Source organism: Talpa occidentalis, unplaced genomic scaffold (genome assembly GCF_014898055.3).
Source record: "Talpa occidentalis isolate TD23 unplaced genomic scaffold, MPIMG_talOcc4v2.1, whole genome shotgun sequence".
NCBI classification, from domain to species: Eukaryota; Metazoa; Chordata; class Mammalia; order Eulipotyphla; family Talpidae; genus Talpa; species Talpa occidentalis.
Genome location: NW_026555331.1, coordinates 22,501,388 through 22,525,891, shown reverse-complemented (window position 1 = coordinate 22,525,891; position 24,504 = coordinate 22,501,388). Strand labels below are relative to the sequence as shown.

Below are 24,504 nucleotides of genomic sequence, written 5' to 3'. Positions count from 1 at the left end.
TCAAATAAATTAATTATTTCAAAGTTCTAACTGTTTTGTTAGGTCTAAAGCAGATAAAATTAATTCATATGAGTCATGAAAACAGACAAAAATAAACATCTGTATTTTAATTGTAATCAGTACCAGATTGCAGTGTCAAACAATTAGAGATCATTATATCATCCTGAAATAACAGTGGGAGAGTGTCAAAAATGATGAGTATTCCATGTTTACAAAAGGCTTTGCCTATGGCATGCTGTGTGCTTTTGTGAAACATTTATTTTCTAACTATAGTCTGTCATAGTATAAAATATTACAAATGTGATTCTGTTTGACAGAATAATGAAACACTAAAAAGGTTATATTTAATGATTCTTCATAAAAACATTTCTGGAAAAAGTTATACATACATATAGGGAACTGTATTTTTTTTCTCTCATTATTTCAATTTCTCTCAGGTTTTTAAGATTACCAATTTTAAAGAAAAATCTGCAGGGAGCTTTCTCCCTGTATATGAATATTCACATTCACCCAAAAAATTATCTTGTCCCTAAATACCAGTAGGAAACAGAGCAGAAAAATATTTTTTAACATTTCTTTGTAAATGAAAAATATTCTCAAACCTACTTATAAAATTTAATGATAAAAGCAAGGAGGTATAGATGACCATCAAAGACATTTTGATTCATTTTAAACAAGAAAGAAAATTTTAAAAGTATGTAGTGTATTACTATTATATAACATCTTACTTTTGCATGAATATAAAGGATAAGAATTTATGTTAAATTTATAGTCATCGTTTTAATTAATTGAAATTATACAAGTTCTATTAGATTCTTGAATTTCAGAAAAGTTGGTCATACTTTTGTATATTTTACTTTCCTGCTACCAGCATCTGAATTTAAAAGTAGATTTTATATATTTTTTGAACCGGGCAGGTCTATGGAGACTGCCGGCTCAGTGACTCAGTTTTTTCATCAGATGGATGAAGAAAATGAGGCCTAGGGAGCTTAGATAACCTGCTCAAGGTGCATGGCCAATTGGAGGCAGATAAAGGAGTACAATCCAAAGCTTTGGGCATCTAGTTCAGTTTACTTTCCACTGTTCCACAAGAATTATCTAATCTTCCTCTCAGTCTATTATTTTTATCATCATTGACTTTATGACTTTGAACATTACTTCAAAATAATCTTCAGAAACTCGATGTCAACTGGTTAAATAGCCAGTCAACTGGTTAAATGTCAACTGGTTAAATTAAATAGCCCAATGGGGCAACCACTGACCTTAACACCATGGTAAAATTAAGTGAACAACAAAAGTGAACATAAATGGGAAAAATACGGATACAGTGAAACATCATAACAATCAACTAAATTATTGTAAAATGTCTAGCCTTACCTTTCTGAATCATTTTTTTTCAAAAGTTTTCTTTTGAATTATGAACCCAATTTATTTCCTATAACTGATTTTAAAAATGGAAGAAATGTGAAATATCAACATTGACATCCATTATATAAAGATATACATTTCATTATAATGATCTAATGGATTATATGACAGTTATTTTGAAAAATTCAGTTAACTACATTCTAGAGCATATTATAATCATTTTCTTGGATACTGAAGGGAACTAGTTTTATTTAAAGTGGAAAGAGAATATAATAGTGATAGAAAATTATGATGTATGATCATATTTAAATATGATGGTCTACAATTTATAAATTGTATGTAGTATTACAGACTCTGAAATCATGTTTGGATGTTTATTGACAGTTTTCAAACCCAGATCTCTTCCCTTTTCTGCCTCATGTCTGGGCAAGCTATTAGAGAGCCTTAATTATCCTTCTTTATCATTAGTGGGAAGTTCAATCCATGCAAGGGCTGACATGAACACAGGAACCTCCACCTAGTATCATATCATAACCACAGTAAAACTCCGAAGTCAATCATCTCTCCTGTTTTCTCATTTTTTGGAGGTTACACTATTCTTCCCAGAAAACTTCATTATGCAGTACAAATTTTCATACTCCTTTTATGTTTGTGTAATGTCATCAGTCTTAAAATCCAAATCAACTATAAGGTAACCACAGCTACTGACAAAGCAAAGAAGAAGCAATAAAGGCAATAACCACCATAATCAGGTGTCTTCCTTCTCTTGCTCTGATATAGTGTCTGGGCCTACTATCCACTAGGAATTTTGCACTGTACACTATATTACTTTGTGTTGCATTTACTGAGTTCTGTCAACATTTTATTACAGAATTAATCAAAGTGTATCAGAAGCTTTGGTTATTAACATTTGGTTATTAACATTTACAGATCCTCTGTAAAGGGAGTCTGACTTCTGTGTATTAGCCTGGAACTATCTGTGTATCTCAGGTTGATTGCATACCAATTTCCCCATAAGCTGTGACCAGTGCTTGCTTCAAAAACATTACTCTTACCTTGTGATATTGGTTGTGACACTCAACTAGGAACTGAGCCTTCTATAAAGTGCTGAGGGAAAATATGCTGAGGGAAAATACATTATGCAATACATGAGCCCATTGGTGGTCAGTAGTGTATAAGAGCCGCTATCCTGTGGATGTCTATACTTCTAAAAGGAGATGACTCACTGAGACCCTACAAAAATGCTTTTGTGATTGCTGTTGCTATTGCTCAGATTTTTTTGTAACAAAGATCCTGATCCTTGGGTTTACAGAGGAAAACACTTATGGTGCCATTAAAACCCTACTTAATTTCAGATCCTTAAATCCCATAAAACAACAATGATAGGTCATACCCCCTATCCCTTATGTTTAAAATTTGATAACTCTGTGAAGGAAGAAGCTTATAGATATGAACTGGGTTAAAAAAAAAAATCTTTCCTCATCCAAAGTATATAAACCAACAAACAACAACAATAAAAACTAAATACAAAGTAAAGAAACAAAATGTCAAAAAAGAGGTTCATAATTTTACACAATTAGAAATCTAAAATTTATTTTTCTTAAGATTTATTTTATTTATACAAGAGCTGGGGTACAGGCCAGAGGCATGGGAGGGTGAGAGAATTCACCAGAGACAGAGCAGGGAGCAGAACAGGCAGACGGACTGAAGACACTGCTGAGGGGAGCAGTGGGTGAGACAGGAGAGGTCTGCCCTGCCATGTGGGTTGCTCCCTGGCTGGCTGGGAATCTAACCCGCGCTGCAGAGGCTGTGGACAGCTTCACAGCGTGGCAGTCAATCCTCTGCATCACCAGGAAGGCCCAATTTAAATAAAATTTATTTATAAAATATATAAAATTCCTTTAATTGACATTTGTACCCCATAACATGTTTTTGAATTAATGTTAATGCCAATGTACCAATTCACAGATCTTCATGACTTTAATTAATACAGAGATCCACAGTTATTGCTGGGGATCCCAATTAATTTGAATGAGGGCATATCCCATAAACCAAAGATTCTATGAAATATAAAATAGAAAACAAATAAGTATGCTCACCTTAATCTTCAGAAAGTATTGTCCTTGCCCTGCCTAAGTATTCAACAATGGTGATGGAAGATCTGACCAGAAATGTAATGATAAAATTATGTCTGTGTTACAAAACATTTGACAAATTGAGAAACAATGGGACTTTCCCCACAATTAAAAAAGAATGTTTCAATATAAATTGGAACAGTCTTCAAAATTAAAAATCATTAAAAAAAACTTAGAAAATGGGTATTTATCCCCACTATGTCTCTATTTAATAGCACAATTTGTCTGTCCTTAATTCTGAAGAGAACAAATGGTAATTTATGATGGATTGCCACAACCTTAATTCTGTGGTTCTACCTATTAAGGGTCCCATAAACAGTATTTTGAAATTACTGACTTCATCCAATCATCAGTTGGTATCTTGCATTAGTAACTTGGTTCATATGCTCTATTAAATGCCGGTTTCAACAACCTGTCATCATACCTTGCTTTCACCATTGATGAAGTACACTGTTTTCTGCTATAAGCTACAAAGTGACAGTTTAATGCTCACTCATGTGGTCTTCAACAGTCAACTCACTGCGCACTGTCTTTGTAGCCTGTGCCCACCACCTTTCTGCAGGAGTACGGGTAATAGTATCACACTGATAACATAACATCAGCATTCACTTTCAACAATCACTCAAGATATAAAAATACAAAAGAGTTATAAAAGAGGCGATTCCATTTGTCCACACTAAAAGTAGGCCTGATCATCTTAATTAAATCCTTGGGAATTTATTTTTTGCCAGTCAAAATCACTCCATTCCTGGCACCATTAAGAAAGATTTTTTTTTTTTTTTAAAGATTTACCTACTCATGCATGCAAGAGCTGCGGACGGTCCAAAGATGTGGGGGGTGAGAGGATTCACCAGAGACAGAGTGGGGAACAGAACAGGCAGACTGACTGAAATACACTGCTGAGGGGAGCAGCGTGCAAGCCAGGAGATGTCTGCTGTGCCATGTGGGGTGCTCTCTGGCCAGGGATCAAACTCATGCTGCATAGGCTGTGGATTGCTTAAATAGTGTGGTGCTTAACCTCTTGCACCACCAGGGAGGCCCAAGAAAGAAATTTTGACTCTTTTTGCATCACAAAATTAGAACTAGCCTAAATCTTTTAGGATTTTTAGGTCTTGAGAGAAAATTTTACTCATTCATAATTTTACTTAATCCCATTGATGCTGTTTCTAGTTAAATGACCTACCTTGAATGGGGCACTCTAAAATCTTTCCAAGTTGTAACATGAAAGGCACTATCTTTTGGGGAATCCTTCACTATAAGACGTTAGCATCTTTCTCTCATGTCTTTTGGAGATTCTGGACTGTTCATAAGAGCCATAAGTTGTCCATGGACTTCTGATACAAGAAGCTTCCCATACATTACCATAAAACATTTCAGTGACGTATCTGCATAAGGAATCTCCTGGAAACAGAGGGTCTCATAGGCCCTAAGCTCATGGTCCTCTGTATCCAGATGCCTCGATGACTGTTCATGTTTTGTATGGCCACAAAGTCCTTGATAAAATGGAAATGATACAATAATATACACACTTAGGCCACCTGCATGAAGTTACTGTTCTCTCTCAGCTTAGTTCCTTGCTAGATGTCATGGTTTTACATGAGGTTCTCTTCTGTAGACCTTACCTATCTGAGAAGCTCCATAGAACCAACTGAGTGAATTGCAAAGGGGATGTGTGTACTTTGTGGTCAGGATGACCAGTGCTATCATGTATGCTTGAATTCCTTGGAGAGTTGCTGATTTTAATAACATAATCAAGCTATTATCCCTAGTAAAAAATGACATAATCAGTGCAATTGCCCAGACATGGGGAAGTCAACTTTATACTGTATGACCAGGTCAACAAGCCAACCTAGTTGAATGTATGTATAGATCCTTGACTATTGCCAATTGTCTGGTCATGTGTCCCTGCCAATGGTAGCAACTGTTCCTATCCAAGATTGCCCATTGTTAGGCGAAAATTTCTGTAATGCTTATCTCAGAGATAACCAGAATGTAAATCAATATCACATATAGCTCTATATACTAAAGCCAAATTCAAGGCCTCACCACAACATCCAGTATTTTCTTAAGAGTATTAAATATTATTAGTTGTGATCAAAGCACTCATTTTACCTCCCACAATACACAATACTGAGCTATTAAAAAAAAAGACATTCAATGCAATTTTCACCTCCCTTACCAGTTCTGGATACAGGTCTCATAAAGTACCATGATGGCATAAAGTTCAAATTCAATTAATTGAAGCATGGCACATTTCACTTATCATTCGTGCATCAGTGTGAATTGTGATAGAATCCGATTCATTTCTGATGTTTAACTGATGAGTTTTCATGTCCTACTTCTCTTTTTTCCCTTTTTGTTTCATATCTGGGGGAAGGTGATTAGAAAACCTTAGTGCTCTCTCCTTTAGAACCAGCAGAGAGTTTAAACCACAAAGTCCTGAACCTACAGTGTGGCAACTTTCACTCTAGCACTACTCTTAAATACACTTAAATCCATAGTCAGCCAGCTTTCCTTGCTCTCTTAAGTACTTTTCAGAAAGCCTTGTTACATGAGTAAGATATCTATTCATGCCCTCTTAGCACATGTGTGGTGTCCTGAGTCTCGACAGTGTAACCAAACTTGGATGGGGAATCTTTTACTCCTGGGTGACCAAAAAAGCTTCAAATCTAATGATATAAATAGTACCCAGGAAATGAATGAAATACTCATGGATACATATTGATAATCATATTTCCCTCATTCTAAAGTATTAGGGCTAAAAAAAATAAGGGTTTCTTTTCCTATGGACATACATTTAACAGACTAATTTCTGTGTGTTGACGTTAAAATAACCATCTATTAAAAAAAAACTGTTGTACTTCTTTTCAATTGCTCTATATTTAAAAAAAGATAAAGAATAAATGCAAATTTTGAATAAAAACACATTTTATGAACATTATCTGTTACTCCTAAATAAGTAAATTCAATATTTAGAAAGTACTAATCAATGACTTTGATGCAATTATACTGTTAAGAAATGAAGTGTCACATAGTTTAAATATAAAATATCCTAAAATATAAAAAAAAATGATCATAAGGCCTTATTTATTATTGAAAACTTCACAAAGAAAAAAATAGAATGTGAATAAAATGATTTACTGTCCTAATGAACAAGCAAAAGTATCTCACAACAATTTGGCACTAAAATATGAGGAACTTTAGTGACAATAAATTACTGAATTAGGCATAAAGAAGGTAACCACATAAATCATGAAAGTGATGATGAATAAAATAGATCACTTAAAAATACCCAGATTTAAGATCAATAGCAATATTCAAATGTATGTGTGTTTTAAAGGAGACTATACAGAGAAGAAAGGAATAGCTGTCAGTTTTGAAATAAAACATGAAAATAGTTGGCTAATTTTATATACACAGGTCAACACTACATTAGTGCATATTTTAAAAATCTAGATATCCAAAACTAAAAAGCATGTGTGTGCATTTATAAATAGTGTGTGGAATTCAATCCATTGCTTTTGTTTTTCCGTTCAAATTCTAAGACCTATATTTTTAAATTATAACCCTATTTAATAGGCAGTGTGGGAGTGAAAGATAGTTCCTGATTGACTGGAGGGAAAATATGGAATACTGGAAAGATAATGGTTATGAATAAGAAACAAATATAAAACACTTGGAAGTCAAAGTTGAAGGTGATGATAGCTACTTTTAAAGAGGCCTCTTCATAGCAATATACAAAAAAACGTTTACTAATATATCAAAGTATACATGATCTTATCCACAAATGATCAAAAAAGACTTGTTCAAGAAATTAGTATTAAAAGCCACTGATTATTGTTTGCGCAGTATTTTTTTTTAATATTAAGATGATCCAATTTAACTTAAAATGCCTGCTAAAATAAAGATTCTGTTTAGGAATCTGTTAACTTACTATCATTTTAATCAGTAATTTTTCCTTCTCTTTTTGAACATACATGGTCTGCTGTAAAATATCTTCAAGTGACCAACGTATCTATGCATCAGAAAAGTAAATGGCTGATTTTCCTTTTTAATTCCTCTGTCACATGGAATCCTAAGAACATAATGCAATAAAACAATTTAATGGTTTCTAAAGAAGACTCAGATAGCCATGCAGTCTTCTGGACCATCATCATTAGGATTTCATCAGCAGTCGCGTAAAAGTTTTGGGCACCTAGACTATAAACCCCTCTAACAAAGAATGAACTTTCTTTGACACAAAAGGAAAAAAAAAATAAGTGGATGATGTTTTTATTTCTAAATTGTCACATCAAAATCAAAGAGCTCATCTCTGATTCAACCAATCAATATGCTAGGAAGAAGGAATATTTTATAGATTACAGAAACAGACATCTTAATACTGGAAACATCACTCTATTTCAAGATTAAAATAAAAGGTTTAGTACTTCACTTCTTCACTTCTGATGACACTGTTCTCTCAAGTTGTGGTTCTTGGACTTGTTTCAGAGGAGAGAGAAAAGGAGGACATATAGGTAATATTTTGTTATAAGAAATTGGACTGGAAACATCAGCTTATTTTATATATTGGACTGGAAACATTAAGTAAAGATGTGATGCAAAAATCTTCATATTGATAAAATCCAGGTCCTTCTGCTAACATACTTGGTCTTCTAGGCCAAGATATTTATTACAGCTATAGTAGATCCCTTACCATATAATGTGATGCTGTATATCTAAAATTTAGAAATGTGAACTTTTAGCCTCTTGTACTTTAATGCTCACTGAATATCCCCTCTGCCTATTCATCCATAAACAGAACACAACCTGGGTTAGATCCAGCTAGATTTAGGTCCCAAACCTCTAAATCCACTAAGCGATTTCTAAGACTTGTGATCAGAGAAAAGTGAAGGCAGCAAAGGACACATTGTCTTCTCAGTGACAACACAGAACAGATTGTCAGGTTGACAAGATGAGCTGAGATGTCCTTTGCTGTCTTTTCATATTCACTGTTGTCCCTGAAACTAGGTGCTTAAAACCAAAACCTCTTCTTTAATAAAATATAAAACTGATATGATTGCTTTGTATACACTTTGACTTTATGCATATTTTGGAGAACAGACTTTGTTTTATGCTCGGTAATTTTCCATTTTATATAATTCTGATATAAAGGCACTTGCAATGTTACTGAATGTACTTATTTTTAAAAATTAAAAACAATCCTGTTTTCATTTTTATATTGTTGTTCACCTGTGTACTTGACTGTAAATTCATATTGAGTTCAAAGACCTCAATTGTATTACAAAGCTACCATCTAAAAACAGCTACAGAATAAAGAACATTATGTAGTAAATATGTTCATTAAAAAACTAACATTTTGAATAAAATGTAGTGAAAAATAAAGCATTTCAAGGACAAAATACTACATGATGAGATGAATGTTACTTACCAAACTCCTTGGGAACTGCTATTGAATAAACACAATTATGTCCCACACTGTAATTTTTTGGATAGCTTGGTGATAGAACAGTCCCTTCTGAACCTGTTGAACGACTTCCACAGGGTGCTAGGAAATAAAAATGATTAAAGAGAGTTTAGAAAAAATTAAAAATTCGTATTATTTTTCTGATATAACATCTGGCTACTTGGTTTTAAGGTTTATTATTTATTACCATTTTTATGAAGATCTCCCATTTTTATTAAAAAATAAAAAAAATGCTATATAAAACTTTTTAAGGATTCATATTACTCTTTTCTAGAAAAAAGTAATATATTCATGTTATAATGGTACCATCTCATAGTGGTAACATTGGTGGCCCTGATTTAATTTATGATAAAAGGGTAAATAAAGACAATTATCTTTTGTGTAATGATAAGAAATCATATATGTAAGTAGGAAATTATTTTACTCACTTCCAGGCTTTGTAACTCTATTCATAGTCAACACTGATTACGTTGACACTAAATTTGGCATTTCTGTACATGGGGCATGATGGCTATACAGATACATTAACCACTTCATTTAAATATAATATTGTCTCACTAATCTTTATCTGTTTCTATGATTTTACACTTAGAGCAGTTTGCAGGTTGTGCATAAAGGTAGACTATTTTTGATACCTTGGCCCCAAATGCTCCTGAAAAAATGAGGGTGAAATCAGTGTTTATGGGAACTTTGTAAATGGTGGTAGTTATTCATAAGATAGAAGAAAAGACTGCGATTCATATTTCTGGAACGCAAGAGAATGACCTTGACTATTAATGATATAATGTTATGTCCTGTTATTTGTGTATTGAGACCACGGATATGTCAGCCAATATTCTTTATGTGAATGAAAAGTATGTAGAATGAGAAAAGGTCACAAAAAGGAGCTTTGGAGAGTACCAGGTTTGAAGATCTGATAGAGGGTGGCTGAGGACAAATTTGTTTCTTGGGAGTCAAGGGAGAAGAGAGTTTCAATTCAAAGAAAGTGTTCACAAGGGTTAAATGCTGCAAAATGGGAATAAATGAAACAGGATCTGAGTAGATTTGGCAATCTGGAGTGTCAGGAAGTGGGTGTTGCTTCTACTGGTTGGTGGCTTCCTTGAGGATGAATTTTCCCTAAATAGGCCTGCTAGTCCTGACCACCTCTCCCTCAGAGGTGGAATAAGTTTTCTGAAGATGAACTCATGACAAGAACTTTGACTTTACTTCCTGTTGGAGACCTCCTGCTTGCAGAGCACACTTGCTGGTCTCCTGTACACTAAGTATTGCTGGCCAAGTCTCTTGAGCAGGTGGCATTGGTTATGCAGATGACACCCATTTTTATTGTTCCTCAGCTTTTATCAATATTGAAGGTGACAGTTTGTCTCTGAATATTTGCATTGAGGATCCCCCTCAAATACCAAAAAAAGGAGTTTTGGTATTATTCATAGAGAATTTTCTACCAAACGGCATTCCATAAATTATAGACAGCAAGTTGAACCCAGCCCATGGACCATGAGGGTTTTTTTTTTTTTATATTTTCAAAGAGTTATAAAACAAAACTAAATAAAAAGATGCAACAAAAGATATATGTGGCCAGCAAAACCCAAAATACTATGTAGCCCTTTAAAGAAAAAGTTTGCCACTCCTTGATCCAGAGTAGAGTATAGGGGAATGTAGGAAGTAGTTGCTGGAAGATGCAAAGGTGAAAGAGTTTTTGTTATTGGTGTTTTGATTAATAGAGAGGAAGGACATATTAAAAAGCAGACTATCAGGAGCACTGACCTAGAAGCTTGTAAAAGATAAGAACAAGAACAAGAATGGAGTGATTAACTTTAGAAGGCAGTACTGACAATCTATAACCTGAAAAAATGGCTGAAGGAGATTAGAAATGCATAGGTTTAGACATACATGTTTTTAGATATTCATTTGGAAATTTTTTAGCATTCATATAGGAAGTCCTGACTTTCCTTTTAAAAGAGATTGGGATGCAGCTGCGGGTAGGGAGGGGGAAGGTAGGCAGGTGGCTCAAGAAGACTCATGAGTTTGAAAAAGTCAAAATCTTTGATATATTCTTGGTCAAAATTTTAAAATGTAGCAATATATTTGAACATCTCCTCCCAACAAACATGCACAAATACAAACACACCAAACAGTATCTTGTATCAGTAGGGTGGCTTATGAATGTTCTTCCTTTTATCTTTTAATCTGGTATAAAGTGATAATGGTTAAAATTAAAATACTAAAATTAGAACTCCCCACAACAAAACAAATTGACAGTGATTATAATAACCAAAGATGCATTGCTCTCATCACTCATTATTGTTTGAGATTTAAAGTAGTCAGGTGTATTCCTTTTTCAGCACTGAATACTTTATTCAACTGATAATAGTACTGATGACAGAATCATTCAAGAATAAATAGTATGTTTTATGTTAACCTTCTTTCTGATTTTAAGGTGCTTCAAAATTACAATAATTTGAATGTATGTGACAAAAGCCCTTATTTTTATATTTAGGAAAGTATGAATATAAATGAGAGCTTCTCACTCAAGTTCAGCTTTGTGACTTAGTCATAAACATTCTGTCATTCCACATTAATATGCATCCAACAACCTTAATTTGTTTTGTATATTTTATTTTGCATAATGGACATTTAAGACAGGTATTGTTGAAAATATAATTTATAAATATGAAAAATATGGCTTTTTTTTTACCACTTGTGAATACATAATACAAGGTTGCAGCAGAATAATCACATGGCCTTATAGTAATTGATATAATGTTATGTCTGGTTATTTGTATTGGTAGCGATAATTTTGCATTTCTTTTGCTCTGTGCTTAAAACATGGACTAATTTATAGGCAATAATGCCAAGTACTGTCATAAATGACAATATTTTATGCAGTATGTAAATAATATAAACAAGGGCAAATTAACTATGCTTTGAAATACAGCTCTATTGTAATTTGTTTTATGTTTATAAAAATTTAAATGGGATAGTGACTAAATCATGCTAACTTTACTGATTCTCCTAATATTGATCCCTAGAAGCTTTTAATAATCTCTCTTCTTGCTTTAAATTCATCTTATAGGCTAGTACAGAAAAGGGTGACCTTTATCTTTCTGGCTCTGTTAACAATCAGTAGAAGGTAAAAGAAAGCTGGATCTTTGAATCATTTTAAATTAAATTATTTGCTTTTTAACTTATTCCTGTGAGCCTTTTGTCAAATTATTTCCAATGTTATGCATTAAACTAGGAATTCATTGGTCCCTGATTATAAGTTAGGTGATACATGACTATCTTATAAATCTGTGTTTTAATAACATTTTTGTAGAACACATGAATTAGGAGTAGGAATGGCCTTAAAAGTGTGGGAAATACATGGGTGAAAGAGGGTGCTTTACCATAGATTTTCGTTTAGAATTCAGTAAGGTTTGGGGTATGTCATGTTCTTTCTTACAAACTCTTGATCATGGAGACTGTTAGACTGTAATATTTCACAGGATCAAAGTTGTCCAGAACACACTTTGACGCATGCCATATGGATATTCCAAAATATGGAACAGTTTTGATGATAATTTAATTTTATGATATTTACTATAATTATGACCTAGTAGCACTAAAGAACTGTGATTTATATGTTCATGTAGAGCCAAATTATTTCAAAGATTTAAAATGTCAAACTTAGTTTATTATAAAGTGCTATTATTCTGGACACTATCTTCCTGAGCTCTGGGGTTCAATCTTCTCTGTACCACTGTAACTGCCACAATCCAGACTCCCAACAATTCCAGGTGAGCTCTTCCAATAAGACTCTCCATTCCATTCAGCCTCCTAAGTTCCTACTACTGACTGATTTTACCAATACACCAATCTTAGGTTTCTCTTCTCTTCTTAGGACACCTTTGATACACAGAAGGTTCTTAATTAATGTTTGTTGGAGGAGTAAATGAACTATGTTTGCAAGACAAGGTTACTATCAAAAGGTATTCTGTAATACATAACACAAGCATTGCATTTGGTTGAATTACCACAGTTAATCACTTAAATCCAAGACAGAACTGAGACATAGCTTCTTAATAAGTTCTTATAGTCCTATTTTTAAATTATTTTTGTTATTGAAATCTTTGTCTTTTTTATTACCAGGAATCACTGTTGCTTTACATTTAGAGGAAATATTTTGTGAAAGATATGTATGTTTAAACATTAAATTATATTCAACAAGATTACTATATTAGAGTCATTAGAATACTCTTATACACTGAAGAAATAGTAAATTTGTGTCTGTCATTTCACAATAGCATATTTATTGTAACATTTTATCATCTGAAGCATATTCTTAATGAGTGTGTTAAATTACCCATATAATTTAATTTCATATAATTTTGTTCTTTTTCTTTTTTTTTTTTTTAATATTTATTTATACAAGCACTGGGTACAGTCAGAAGTGCAGGAGGGTGAGAGAATTCACCAGAGCCAGAGTGGGGAGCAGAACAGGCAGACTGACAAAATACACTGCTGAGGGGAGCAACTCGCCATGTGGGACCCTCTCTGGGGGCCGGGGATCGAACAGGCGCTGCAGAGGCTGCGGGCAGCTTCACAGCCCGGCGCTCAACTGCTGCGCCAGCGGAGAGCCCCCCCCCCCATTTTTGTCTTTTAAAATTCTCTTTTATCTGAATTTATATGGTTTGGATTGTATGAATAAAAGTTGTGGGGCCTCCCTGGTGGCACAAGGGTTAAGACATAACCTATGAAGCTATCCACAGCCACTGCAGCATGCGTTCAATTTCCGGCCAGCCAGGGAGCAACCCAAATGGTGCAACAGACCTCTCCTGGCTTGCCCACTGCTCCCCTCAGCAGTGTACTTTGGTAAATCTGCCTGTACTTGTTCCCCACTCTGGTGAACCTCTCACCCCCGCAAACCTCTGGCTTGTATCCCAGCTCTTGTATGCATAAATAAATAAATCTTTAAAATAAAAAAAATAAATAAAATTTGCCCAAGTTGTAACTACATTGTCTATGCTTGTTTTACCCCTAAACTACGAAACAGTGATACAGCAGACACATGTGCTATTTCCAGGGAAATCACAGGGTGAAACTGTTACTGGGTTTTAATGCATTTAGCCACTCAATGAAAAAGACTTTCCACCTATAGTGGATCATGTCTGTGGGATTGGGAGGAGGAATTAAGAATGTGGAGAACAGGAGGCACCTTCCCACTGGGTGAAAGAGAGGAATACAAATCATAAATTGGAAGAGACACTACTTGAATGTCCATATACCTTAAGGGACATTTTAATATATGCAACATAGCCTTAAGCTCTTTCCAATTTCAAATCTGTCTTTTCACTTGTGTAACATATAATTTATCATCAAATATTCTTTATAATGACAATTATTATATAATATATAATATATAAAAATATAAATTTTCCTCAAAGCAAGTTAGGTACTTTTCAAATGTGATGAATTCTTATAGGTCACATAAGAGCAATACGCTATATTAAATCAATAATTTATTAGATGTGCTCTGGGATTCTGTTTGAAAGAACTGCTATACCTTAAAAAAAAGTGCTCGTTCACTTCTCGTAAATTGCTTATGCTTGATTGAATGTCACAAATCATAAATTCTGGTATAGATTGTATTTGAAAGCTGTTTCTTCCATAGAGTCTCTATCTCTCACACTCTGTCTTTAAAAAAAGTCCTCTTATAATCCTTAAACTCTATAATAAAAATTGGTAATACAGTTATTATTCCAAGTATTGACTTTAAAATTAGAAGCACTATTGTTTCTTTCCTTTGTTCAAAACTTTGATCTTACTAATAATTCCCATTCAGATATTCATTTCATGCTTCTCTTCCTGTCACTTAAATAAAGATATGCATTTCATTTAGTTATCTGCTTAGACATGTTATGCTAAATTATAAAATAACTAATTTATTCATGTTGATATTTATTTTCCTCTTTATTTTTATATATATTCAAATTTATTTATCTGGAAAAGTAAGGATAATATTGCTATTTTTTATTGTTCCATCTGTCCACCTATAAGAAAAAAATGCAAACATCAGTATTTACGATTTGTGAATGAATTTTGTGATGATTCCACACCCCTGTTTAACACTGAAAAAATCCATCTCAATGTGGTAATTGGTGGCTTGAAAAACATCTTAATGACTCACTAAGTCAACCTGGTAGGAGATGAGCATCTAAATCTGTCACCTTACTGACTCATTCATTTGACTTTGATGCCTAATATGGAACTCCCTTTAACTCCCATAGCTCTGAACTTTGTTCTTTATCAGAAAATGTTTTCTTACAAAAGGGAGAGTTAATCTATGACAAAGGAAATGAAAAGATTTATTTTTTAGGTAAAGCTTCCATGTTACCATATACAAATTACACTAATCATGATCTTATGAGTGTAACTCAACTATGAGTTATTAGACTACTATATTAGACTACTGTGATGTATCAGACTACTAACGTATATTAGACTACTATGATACTTATATCACTATTTTTTAATCTCAGTTTTAAGATTGAGATATAATTCACATAGTATAAAGTTCACCTTTTTAAAGTATACAGTTGAGTGATATTTTAGAATGTTCACAAAGTTACGTAAACAACCCCACTAATTTCAGAATATTTTTCTCCAAACTAATTCCAATATTCATTAGTAGTCACTCCCCGTTCATTCCACTCCCAAATTCCTAGTAATTGCTAATCTACGATTTTGTCGGAAACTGTGTATGGGAAGACACGATTTTAAAATAAATGTGACTGAATTATCGGTGCTTTTTAAAAACTAAAATCCATTTTTATTGCTTAGTTTATTTCCTATTTTTGTCTAAACCAAGGATTTTTAGTGATGGTAATATATATTATTTTAAAGAACACTTATAACAACTAACACATTAGTATAAAATGAGGTTAGAGGAAAAAAAAATCTTTAATAGTTTAACTCCTTCCTGATCTCCTTATAAACACTTTTCAGGAAAGCCTTCCCATTCTCCAGATTAGTTCTGAAGTCCCTTTCTATAGTGCTGTGACATGCTATTTTCTCCATCTGTAAGGAGAATATCACTGAACTGATTCAAATATTTGCATAAGTAATTTGTTTTGTTTATCTTAAAAACCTGGGGAAAATTAGGAAGTTATGTTTGTAGCTAATCACAAAGTTAGACTACATGGTAGTGGAGAGTGTGGGCATCTTATAAATGACAAGTCTAGTCATAGTGATTGAGATTCCAAAGGGAGAGCAAATAAAAATGGTTTAAATATGAGCTCTAAGTCCATGGTCACAAAGTCAATATGCTCTGAATTATAGACATTGATTTGCAATCAAATTGCTTCCTTACAATGGTGACTCTTCATAGTATGCTCCAGAACCCATAGCAGTGGGGATTTGTTTATAACAGTGTTAATGATTCTTCAGACTGGCATGCAGGAGGACAACTGGAGTGATAATGTGTCTAAGAGTGCCTGAAAAATAGCAGGTGCTCAATAACGTCAGCTACTCTTCCCGTTTCTTTTTAAATATGAGAATGAAACATGCTTTGGTTTTATGCTAATATTTCCTTAACTTTTTTTTAATACAGAATGCATTCCACTTCTTTACAGAACATAGTTCTGACATATAATCTGTATATTATATTTGTGAACAAAATTTGCATGTAGCTGATTAAGGGCAGATATTTGATTATTTATGATGAAATAATTTACCATGGGCTTTTGTTTCATGAATCTTTTCATCTATATGTTTTTGTTATATCACATTTAAATCACATTAAATACTAAATGGCCCAATATATTAGACTACATGACCTCTACATGTATTTGTTATGGAATGGGGCTCTAGACTTGCTTCATATTTCAAAAATTATTATAAATTTCAAGGATATTTGAAATGAGAAATTAGCCCATAGCTGGTAATGCTATTTAAGCAAAAGATCTGGAACAAAGTTCAGTAATTTATTTATTCATACACTCAAACAATGTGATTTAATTAAAAGTAGGTCATAAGATGTTACTAATGAGAGATATCTAAAAAATTGGAAAGCTGCAATTATGAAATAAGCTATTTTTTTTATTTGTTTCAAAGCTTTCTCTTAAGTTGATAGGGTAAGGACTCTCCTTATAATTCCTTTTAACACTCCACATAAAGTTGGGATTTGAAAAAGGAATGGTACCATCTGACTATAGGATGTCCATTTTAACAAATTCGTGTTTACAGTCTTTGCATAGAGAGGTCCAAATTGATTGGGTAATTTATCTATTTTCCCTCTAACAGGACATAACTCTTAATATCGTGAAACAAAATAATTACAATAATATTGCAGATTTTCAAAACAACTGAATTAGCACTAAGTATATTAATTAAGACATTTGTATTTTATGCAAACTTGTATTTCAAATAAAATGCAACAATGCATTTCAGATGAATGCTTTCATCAGTTATTTTTAGGAATTTAACTTTACTTAATTCTCATACTTGGAAGAATATGCAGAATTAAGTGGAGAACCCCAAATCTCATCAATTAGTCTTAGTGCCAGCATCTACACATGAAACATTTATCCAACTAAAGTATACCAGGCATTCCTATGCTCTGGAGATACGAAAATATCAATGCAGTGTCATTTGTAGAATTAACCACTTACATAAGGCAGTGATTTAAGAACATGGACTCCAAAGCCAGACTTCTAGGCAACTTTGCGATTTTGAGCAAGTTACTGAATCCCCCTGTCTGTGTCTTGGTTTCCTCATATGGAAAATGTGATTATTAGTATTCCCTAATCCATGGAGTTATGATGAGGTATAAACTAATATCTGCACAAGAGTTCAAACTGTGCTCAGTACAGATAAGCTATTATCTCTCATCAGTTTTCCTCCCAAAGCACTCACCCTATTGAGCTACTTGAAATTCTACCAACATTCCCTGTTTACTCTTGCTTCAACATGTTTACATATGCTAAACCCTAGGTGTGAAATACATCATTCCCTTATGCCTTAGCCTCACCTGGTTGCTTCTTATGTATACTGTTAAATTTCAATTTATGTATCATTTTCATAAAGACTTCCCTGATATTTCTACATAATTATGTCAGATGTATCTCCATGTAATGCTCACAGAACAGTTATCATTTCTAAGAATGGATCATATGTGTCTGTATCTCATAAATTCTCAAGGCTAAGGAGTATATTTAACTCATGTTTTATCCAATAGCAAAGAACCATGCAAATAATTAGTAATTTGGATGCCTGAAAAAAGGAATGAATAAATGATATATGACCTCCTTTAGAAAAATTAGCAAGCTAGTGATTCTTTAATGGTCCACATATGTTTATTTTGAGGGTCTTATTATAATTATTTATCAGTGGGATGCTCCTGTGTATAACAAATTAAGAATGCTGCATTGGTATTGTGGTCAGTGTTTCCAATTGTAATGATTTAATAGTCAATGATTTAAAGCTCTAAAATACACACATCACAGATATCTTTGCTCAGGATAATTCATTTCTATTTTAGATATATTGGGAGCTCCCATTTTGGGAGCTGGCCTGAAGGTAAACAGCAATGTTTTTCTACTAAGAACACAAGAGGTCATATGCCTGAAGGAAGTAGGAGTGCCAGCCAGTAAGGGAGTCTACAAAAAACATTCCAGGCAGAAAGGATAGCAAGTGGAAGACTTAAGGCCAAACTGTATTAAGCACTTTGAAGAAACAAGAGGCCAGTGTGACTCAGAGTGTAGTAGAGAGGGGCAACACTGGAAAGGTCAGGGTTGATTAAGTAGAGCTTCGTGTTGTAAGATCTTGGGCCTTTATTCAGATTTAGGATGTCAGTAACGGATTTTGTAAACATGTAATCTGATATGTGCTTTAAAGATTACATTTTTGTGTTCAGAAGAGAAAGTATGGGGAAACAAGGGAAAGAGAGAAACCATGTAAGAGAGAGGCTAAGAAGTTAAGAGAGGGTTGATGCCCTAAAGAGGGGTTTATATAAGCAAATATAATGACATTAGGTGAAATAAATCAAGCAATGATTATAAAGGGATAGGTATGGAATCTGTCACTTTATGTTTTATTACCTTTACCTAATATTGAGTGAGATTATGGATAAGAATGATATAAGACTTCTACTTTAATCCAGAATGCATATAGATAACTGAAATTACTCAGAGTTTCAACAGATACTTTTCAAAGTATGAAAAATAAGAAGGGAAGAAATTATTTTCCAAAATTTTTTTTTCTATCACAAAGTGAATTGCAGGTGCAGATATCCTGCTTTGCTATCATTTAATATATGTGACATTCTCATGAGATAAACTGCAGGGTTTCTCATCACTGAGAAGGACTTACCAGAGGATGGTATCATTTTGTATCTACTTCTGACAAATATAATCTCCCAGTGTCCAACATAAGCCCTTAAAAACATTTTCTTCAGATTTAAAATGTACACTTAATCCTAACCATGATAAAAGCATTTTTAAAATAGACACACTTTGGTTAAACTGTATGGTTCAGTTCAGGTTAAAAAAAGATTTACTAACAATCTGTTTGTATATATTAATGTGTTACATGCTAAAGAGTAAATGTAGCCTAATAACTCATGACTGTACGATTTTTTGTGGTGAGAGTAGGCCAACGTTCCAAGAAAAAGTAAAATATAGTGACATTCAAAGACTGGGCATAGTATCACCATATTTCTGCTTTCCTTCTTTTAAAAATTAAAGAAGCTTAGATTATTTTGGCATGTAGGCATCTCAGTCTAACAGCCAACAGCCTATTTAAATATGCTAAAGGAAAGCCTAGCTACCAGTCAGTCAAAACTTCCTGCCCATATTTTCAGAGTCTAACCAAAATTCCCACTCTGAGTGAATACTTAGCATATAAAACAGAGGAGCTAAGCCACCTCATTTTCAAACATTGATGAAAAATAGAGGAAAATGTAGAAAATTAACACATGAAACAGGTAATTATTAGAATAATCAAAAAGTGTATCACTCTGAACACTGAAGACAAGGACTAGGGATGTGACATACTCTTTTTTTTTATATCAATGAATCAATAGACAAATCAAGGTACAGAGCACCATATGATATGCAGTGTTTTGTGGAGGAGCCCATAGAGAAATTAAAAAGAAAAAAATAGGGCCTCCCCTGGTGGCGCAGTGGTTGAGTGCTGGGTTCAGAGGCTGCCCGCAGCCTCTGCAGCGCCAGTTAGATCCCCGGCCACTGGGGAGGGTCCCACAAAAAAAAAAAAAAGAAAAAAATATTAGAAGGTTAACTTGAGGAATAGGAGAGTAGAGGGGAATTGAATAGAGATGGAAAGCCCCCCAATTACCATAGTTGTAAGTTTTTAAACTACTTTGTGTTTCTTTCTTAGTTATCACATATATACTTACCTTTGATAAAAAATACAAAAGATTTTTCAAAGAATTTATCTTTAAGAACAAATTTTTTCCAATTCTACAATACTTTACACACTAATTTTGACATTTAAAATATTAAATCATTAAATCAGAAGATTTCTTAATCATAACAGAGTAAATTTTAAAAGTTAATTTCTAAGTCTACTATATTTTTCTAACTATAAGCAGATTTCCCTTTTCAAAACCGTTGTGAAAGAACAGTTAATTTAGTATGGCTTACTGCTCAGTGAATTCTACACCCCAAAGCTAAGATTTTTTTTTTTCAGGTGCTTCTTCTTCACTAACTGCCTTAACCTCACATATATTAATTCTGTTTCTTTTGAATATAATTTCCCTAAGATCTTTTTCTAAAATCAGAGGTTTTTCTCCTGGTTAAGATTATCATCAGATCCTTGTCAAACTGAATCTGATATATTTGGCCTTGTACTAACTCTAGTTGCTGCAGTTCTGGCAACTTTAATATCTGATACTAAGTTACTAAAATTAATTTTTAGGTATTTTTCCATCTTTCTGCCCTTTTGAGCCATCCTTGTATTGCTGGAGTTGTTCGAGTAGCTTTGATTTGATTTTAACTTTTAAAGAACCTAATTCTTAGGAGAAATGTCTATTTTTCTATATCCTTATTTCAAATAATGATTTATCATCAATTCTGAATAATATTGAAGTTGCTACATTTATCTATTTGTGTTGAAATGTCAGTCTCAATGTGTCTGTTCATCATTTTCTCAGTTAAAAGATCACTGAGCACCTAATGTTTTCAGATACTCTTCCATGTCCTGAGGCACACAAATGAACAAGGCAGGCTCTGGCCCTGCTCTCAGAGCACTTGCCTGCTTTGCTGTGCAATGTGTTAGAGATGCTTGGGAAGATGAGCACTTTTCCAACACCAGTTCCTTAACAAACTCAGTTTTTAGAATCCTTGATAAAAATCTCTTCATTGCCTATACTATACTTGCAGATCACACGTTAGTTAATTTTCATACAGAGATAGTTTTAAACATTTCTTCATTCTTTCTAACAATAAAAAATATGTTTCTTACCATGACAACTTGGTAGCGCTCTATTCCAGCCAGGTCTTCCATCATCTCCCATGATACAGGTGAGTGTTGAATAACCTTGAAGAACATAACCAGCATCACAGTAATAGGTGACAGTTGAACCTAATTTGTAATCCATTCCAAGTCTGGTGCCATTCATTATATTTCCTGGATCAAAGCAGGACTCTCGGAGTTTTGCTGTAAAGTAGTGTTGATATAAAATTAATTAACTTAAAATTATTTTATTCTTCCAAATGGAAGTAAAGTCCATACTTCTTTGTCTGAAATGATTAACATATTTACTCCAGTCATTCCTGACATTTCTACCAGAAGACTGCCCATTATAAAACAGCAACAAAATCTTTATAATATCCAAATTATGGTCTTTTTCTGTCTATGTCAGAGTCAAGCACTTTCATAGCAATAGTAATGGACACATTTATAACAAATGAACCATTTTCTGTGTATCCAGAGAGTGAACAAAAAAGATTGGAAGAACATTTTGAAAATATGCAAAAAATAGGCAGATTGGTTCATCCACTTGACCAGGAAGCACTAGAACACTACATATTAACAGATCTGGGTAAAAGTATTGTCCATTTTTGATTATCGTAGTACTAAAGAAATAATAAATGTGCACTGTAAAGGAGAAAACAATGAATTCAGATTAACAAGTGTGGTGATTTTCTTCATGAGAATTTACCTTGTGTTAATGGGATGTTAGAAGGTGGGTGTATCTCTGAATATGACTCACTAAATTGCTGACATTTAAGTCAACGATATCTTAGTGTTTTATTGTTACAGGAATTGTAATATATTGTAGGACTGATTTCAATATCATTTTTATAATGATAAAACAAAAATAAAATTTTCTCTGTTTTTCACTAGGGGGAAAAATGGGGATCAGCAAAGGCCCTAGAAACTAAGAGAAACTTTACCCTTTCCTCAGTAATTTTCCCTTTCCCCCCTGTTTCACGACCTAGAAGAACATGGTTTGGGTGTCATCCTCTAGGTGTAAGCTTATCAGTGAACAAGTCCTCCTCATTTAAGTCATCATTTTAACTCTCAGAGTCATCCTCAGGTTAACCTCTCTGTCATATGAGGGATTCCTCTTTCTCTCTTCTTGAAACCCTTGGTCCTTAAACACAAGATAAAAATTCCTGGTTGCCCCATTTTTCTTTAAAATTTATAACCATGTGAATTCTCCATACCTACATTATTAAATTCTGATTTTTTCTATTATTAATGTATGATGATAATCTGTTCATTTATCCAATTTCAGAAGAACCCAGATGGAGTGGGGAAATATTCTCTTGCAACCTGACAGTCTAGAAATATAGCAGTGGACAGTCAGAAAATATTCTGGTCCTCATAACATTTATAGTCTCTTAAGAAAAGAATTATAATAAATAAATACCTATAATTATGATGAGTGTTACATAAGAGGAAGCACTGGGGAAACTTCCTGAAGAAGAGATGTATAAACTGAGCATTGTGAGATCATGAGATGACTAGGTGAAGAGGGGATGAAAGGCATGAAGGGGAAAAAATGTGTCCTGTAGTGTGTGAATGTGAACCTAATTCCTGAGTTTCAATCCAAATGTGAATGTGAACCTAATTCCTGACTTTCAATCCAAATCTTAATAATTTGATCTTCAAACACCTGGGTGCATGCCTACATATGTGCATATGTGAGTGTAAATTAAGACTTCACTTTAAAATTTGCTTCTAAAACCAAGGAGCTGTATTTCTTCCCAGATAAAATATTGACAAAACACCATTTTGAGCAAAGAAGCAGTAGGATGACTATTAAATTTAGTTATTAAGAATAGAGCTTTAGTGTTGCAGGGGTTCATTTGTTTATTTTTATGAATAAAACCCCACATTGTGCCTTTCCTTAAATAAGCATGAAAACACAATGTAATTTTTAGGTAGAGTAGTGATCTAAGTCTCCTGAGGGAAAAAATAAAGCTGGAAATTATTGCTCAAAAGGATTAATATCTTTGACAAGTCTAACCGCCTAATATTCATCTTTTGAAAGATTGCTTTTTATTTCCTTAAAGGTTGCCCAAAAGTTTCAGTAACATATCTGTGAATCTATAATGCAAACATCCTCCTTTTTGAGGAAAGGGAAATATGGATGATGAATTTAAAACATTTTCTCTGCAACTATTTTATATTACCAGTCTTATTTTTTAAGGATTCACTTATCTCTTTTGTGTTTACATTCTACTTTAAATCCTTGGTGAAGAGTTTTCAATGAATAATACCGCCCTTTACTTTCATGTATGCCATAGCAATTACTTCTGAAAATTCAGAAAACACCTGAGGGATCTTTGTACAAAGTTCCAGGCAATAGATAGAGAGGCTATTTTAGTTTATGAAAAAAGGTTGTGAGGCAGACAAGCTGATTGTTTTTTTCTGTGAATAAGTAATTATATTTCCTAAATAGTAGTTTGCGATCAATAGTTCGTAGGTAAAAAAAAAGTCCCTTGTCTTATATTCTCCTCATAAAGTATATTAGGAGATGTCTGCTGGAATATAGAAGTGAGCATAAGCAATAAAGCTTAATTCTTATTGTGTTTTTTCCTTTCTCACAAAACATTTATTTTTCAGAATGTTTCTATAGGTAATTAAAGTATCGTAAATGTTTATTGTAATATAAGTGCCTGAAATTAGAGAGTTAAAGAAGACTCAATTAGAAAAAATAAAGCTTTATTATGCTCTTGTTACCATTTTATTCATGAAGACACATTGATAATAAGAGCATAATATCTATGGCATTAATTTTTTAATCATACTTTGCAACAAACATAGCTATAACTGCTGTTCATTCAATAAATTCTTAAGGATTGATACATAAACATTTCTTTTTCACTAATAAGAATCATAAATACTTGTTGTTAGAGGGAATTTTACCCCAAATTGTATTTCCATAGATAGATATCTATTCAAGAAGGGCCCATTATAATAAATGACATCATTTTGTGGAAAATCAACAGGTTTTATTTATCATCTTTATAAGCATACATATATGGAATAGATAAGCACCAAACTCATGGTACTCTCATGAAAAAGCTG

The 24,504-nt window shown here is 33.3% G+C and overlaps 1 protein-coding gene across 4 annotated transcripts in view; it reads right to left on the bottom strand.

The window, feature by feature from the left end:
- Window positions 1–24,504, bottom strand: part of CSMD3 (CUB and Sushi multiple domains 3) — an 831,873-nt gene that overhangs the window by 161,331 nt on the left and 646,038 nt on the right. For all 4 annotated transcript variants that reach the window (XM_054692020.1, XM_054692021.1, XM_054692022.1 and 1 more), the window contains 2 exons: window positions 21,427–21,621; window positions 8,932–9,048 (listed from right to left, as the gene is read on the bottom strand). In XM_054692020.1, coding sequence (XP_054547995.1) covers window positions 8,932–9,048; window positions 21,427–21,621 — 312 coding nt within the window. The remainder of the gene's footprint in view (window positions 1–8,931; window positions 9,049–21,426; window positions 21,622–24,504) is intronic.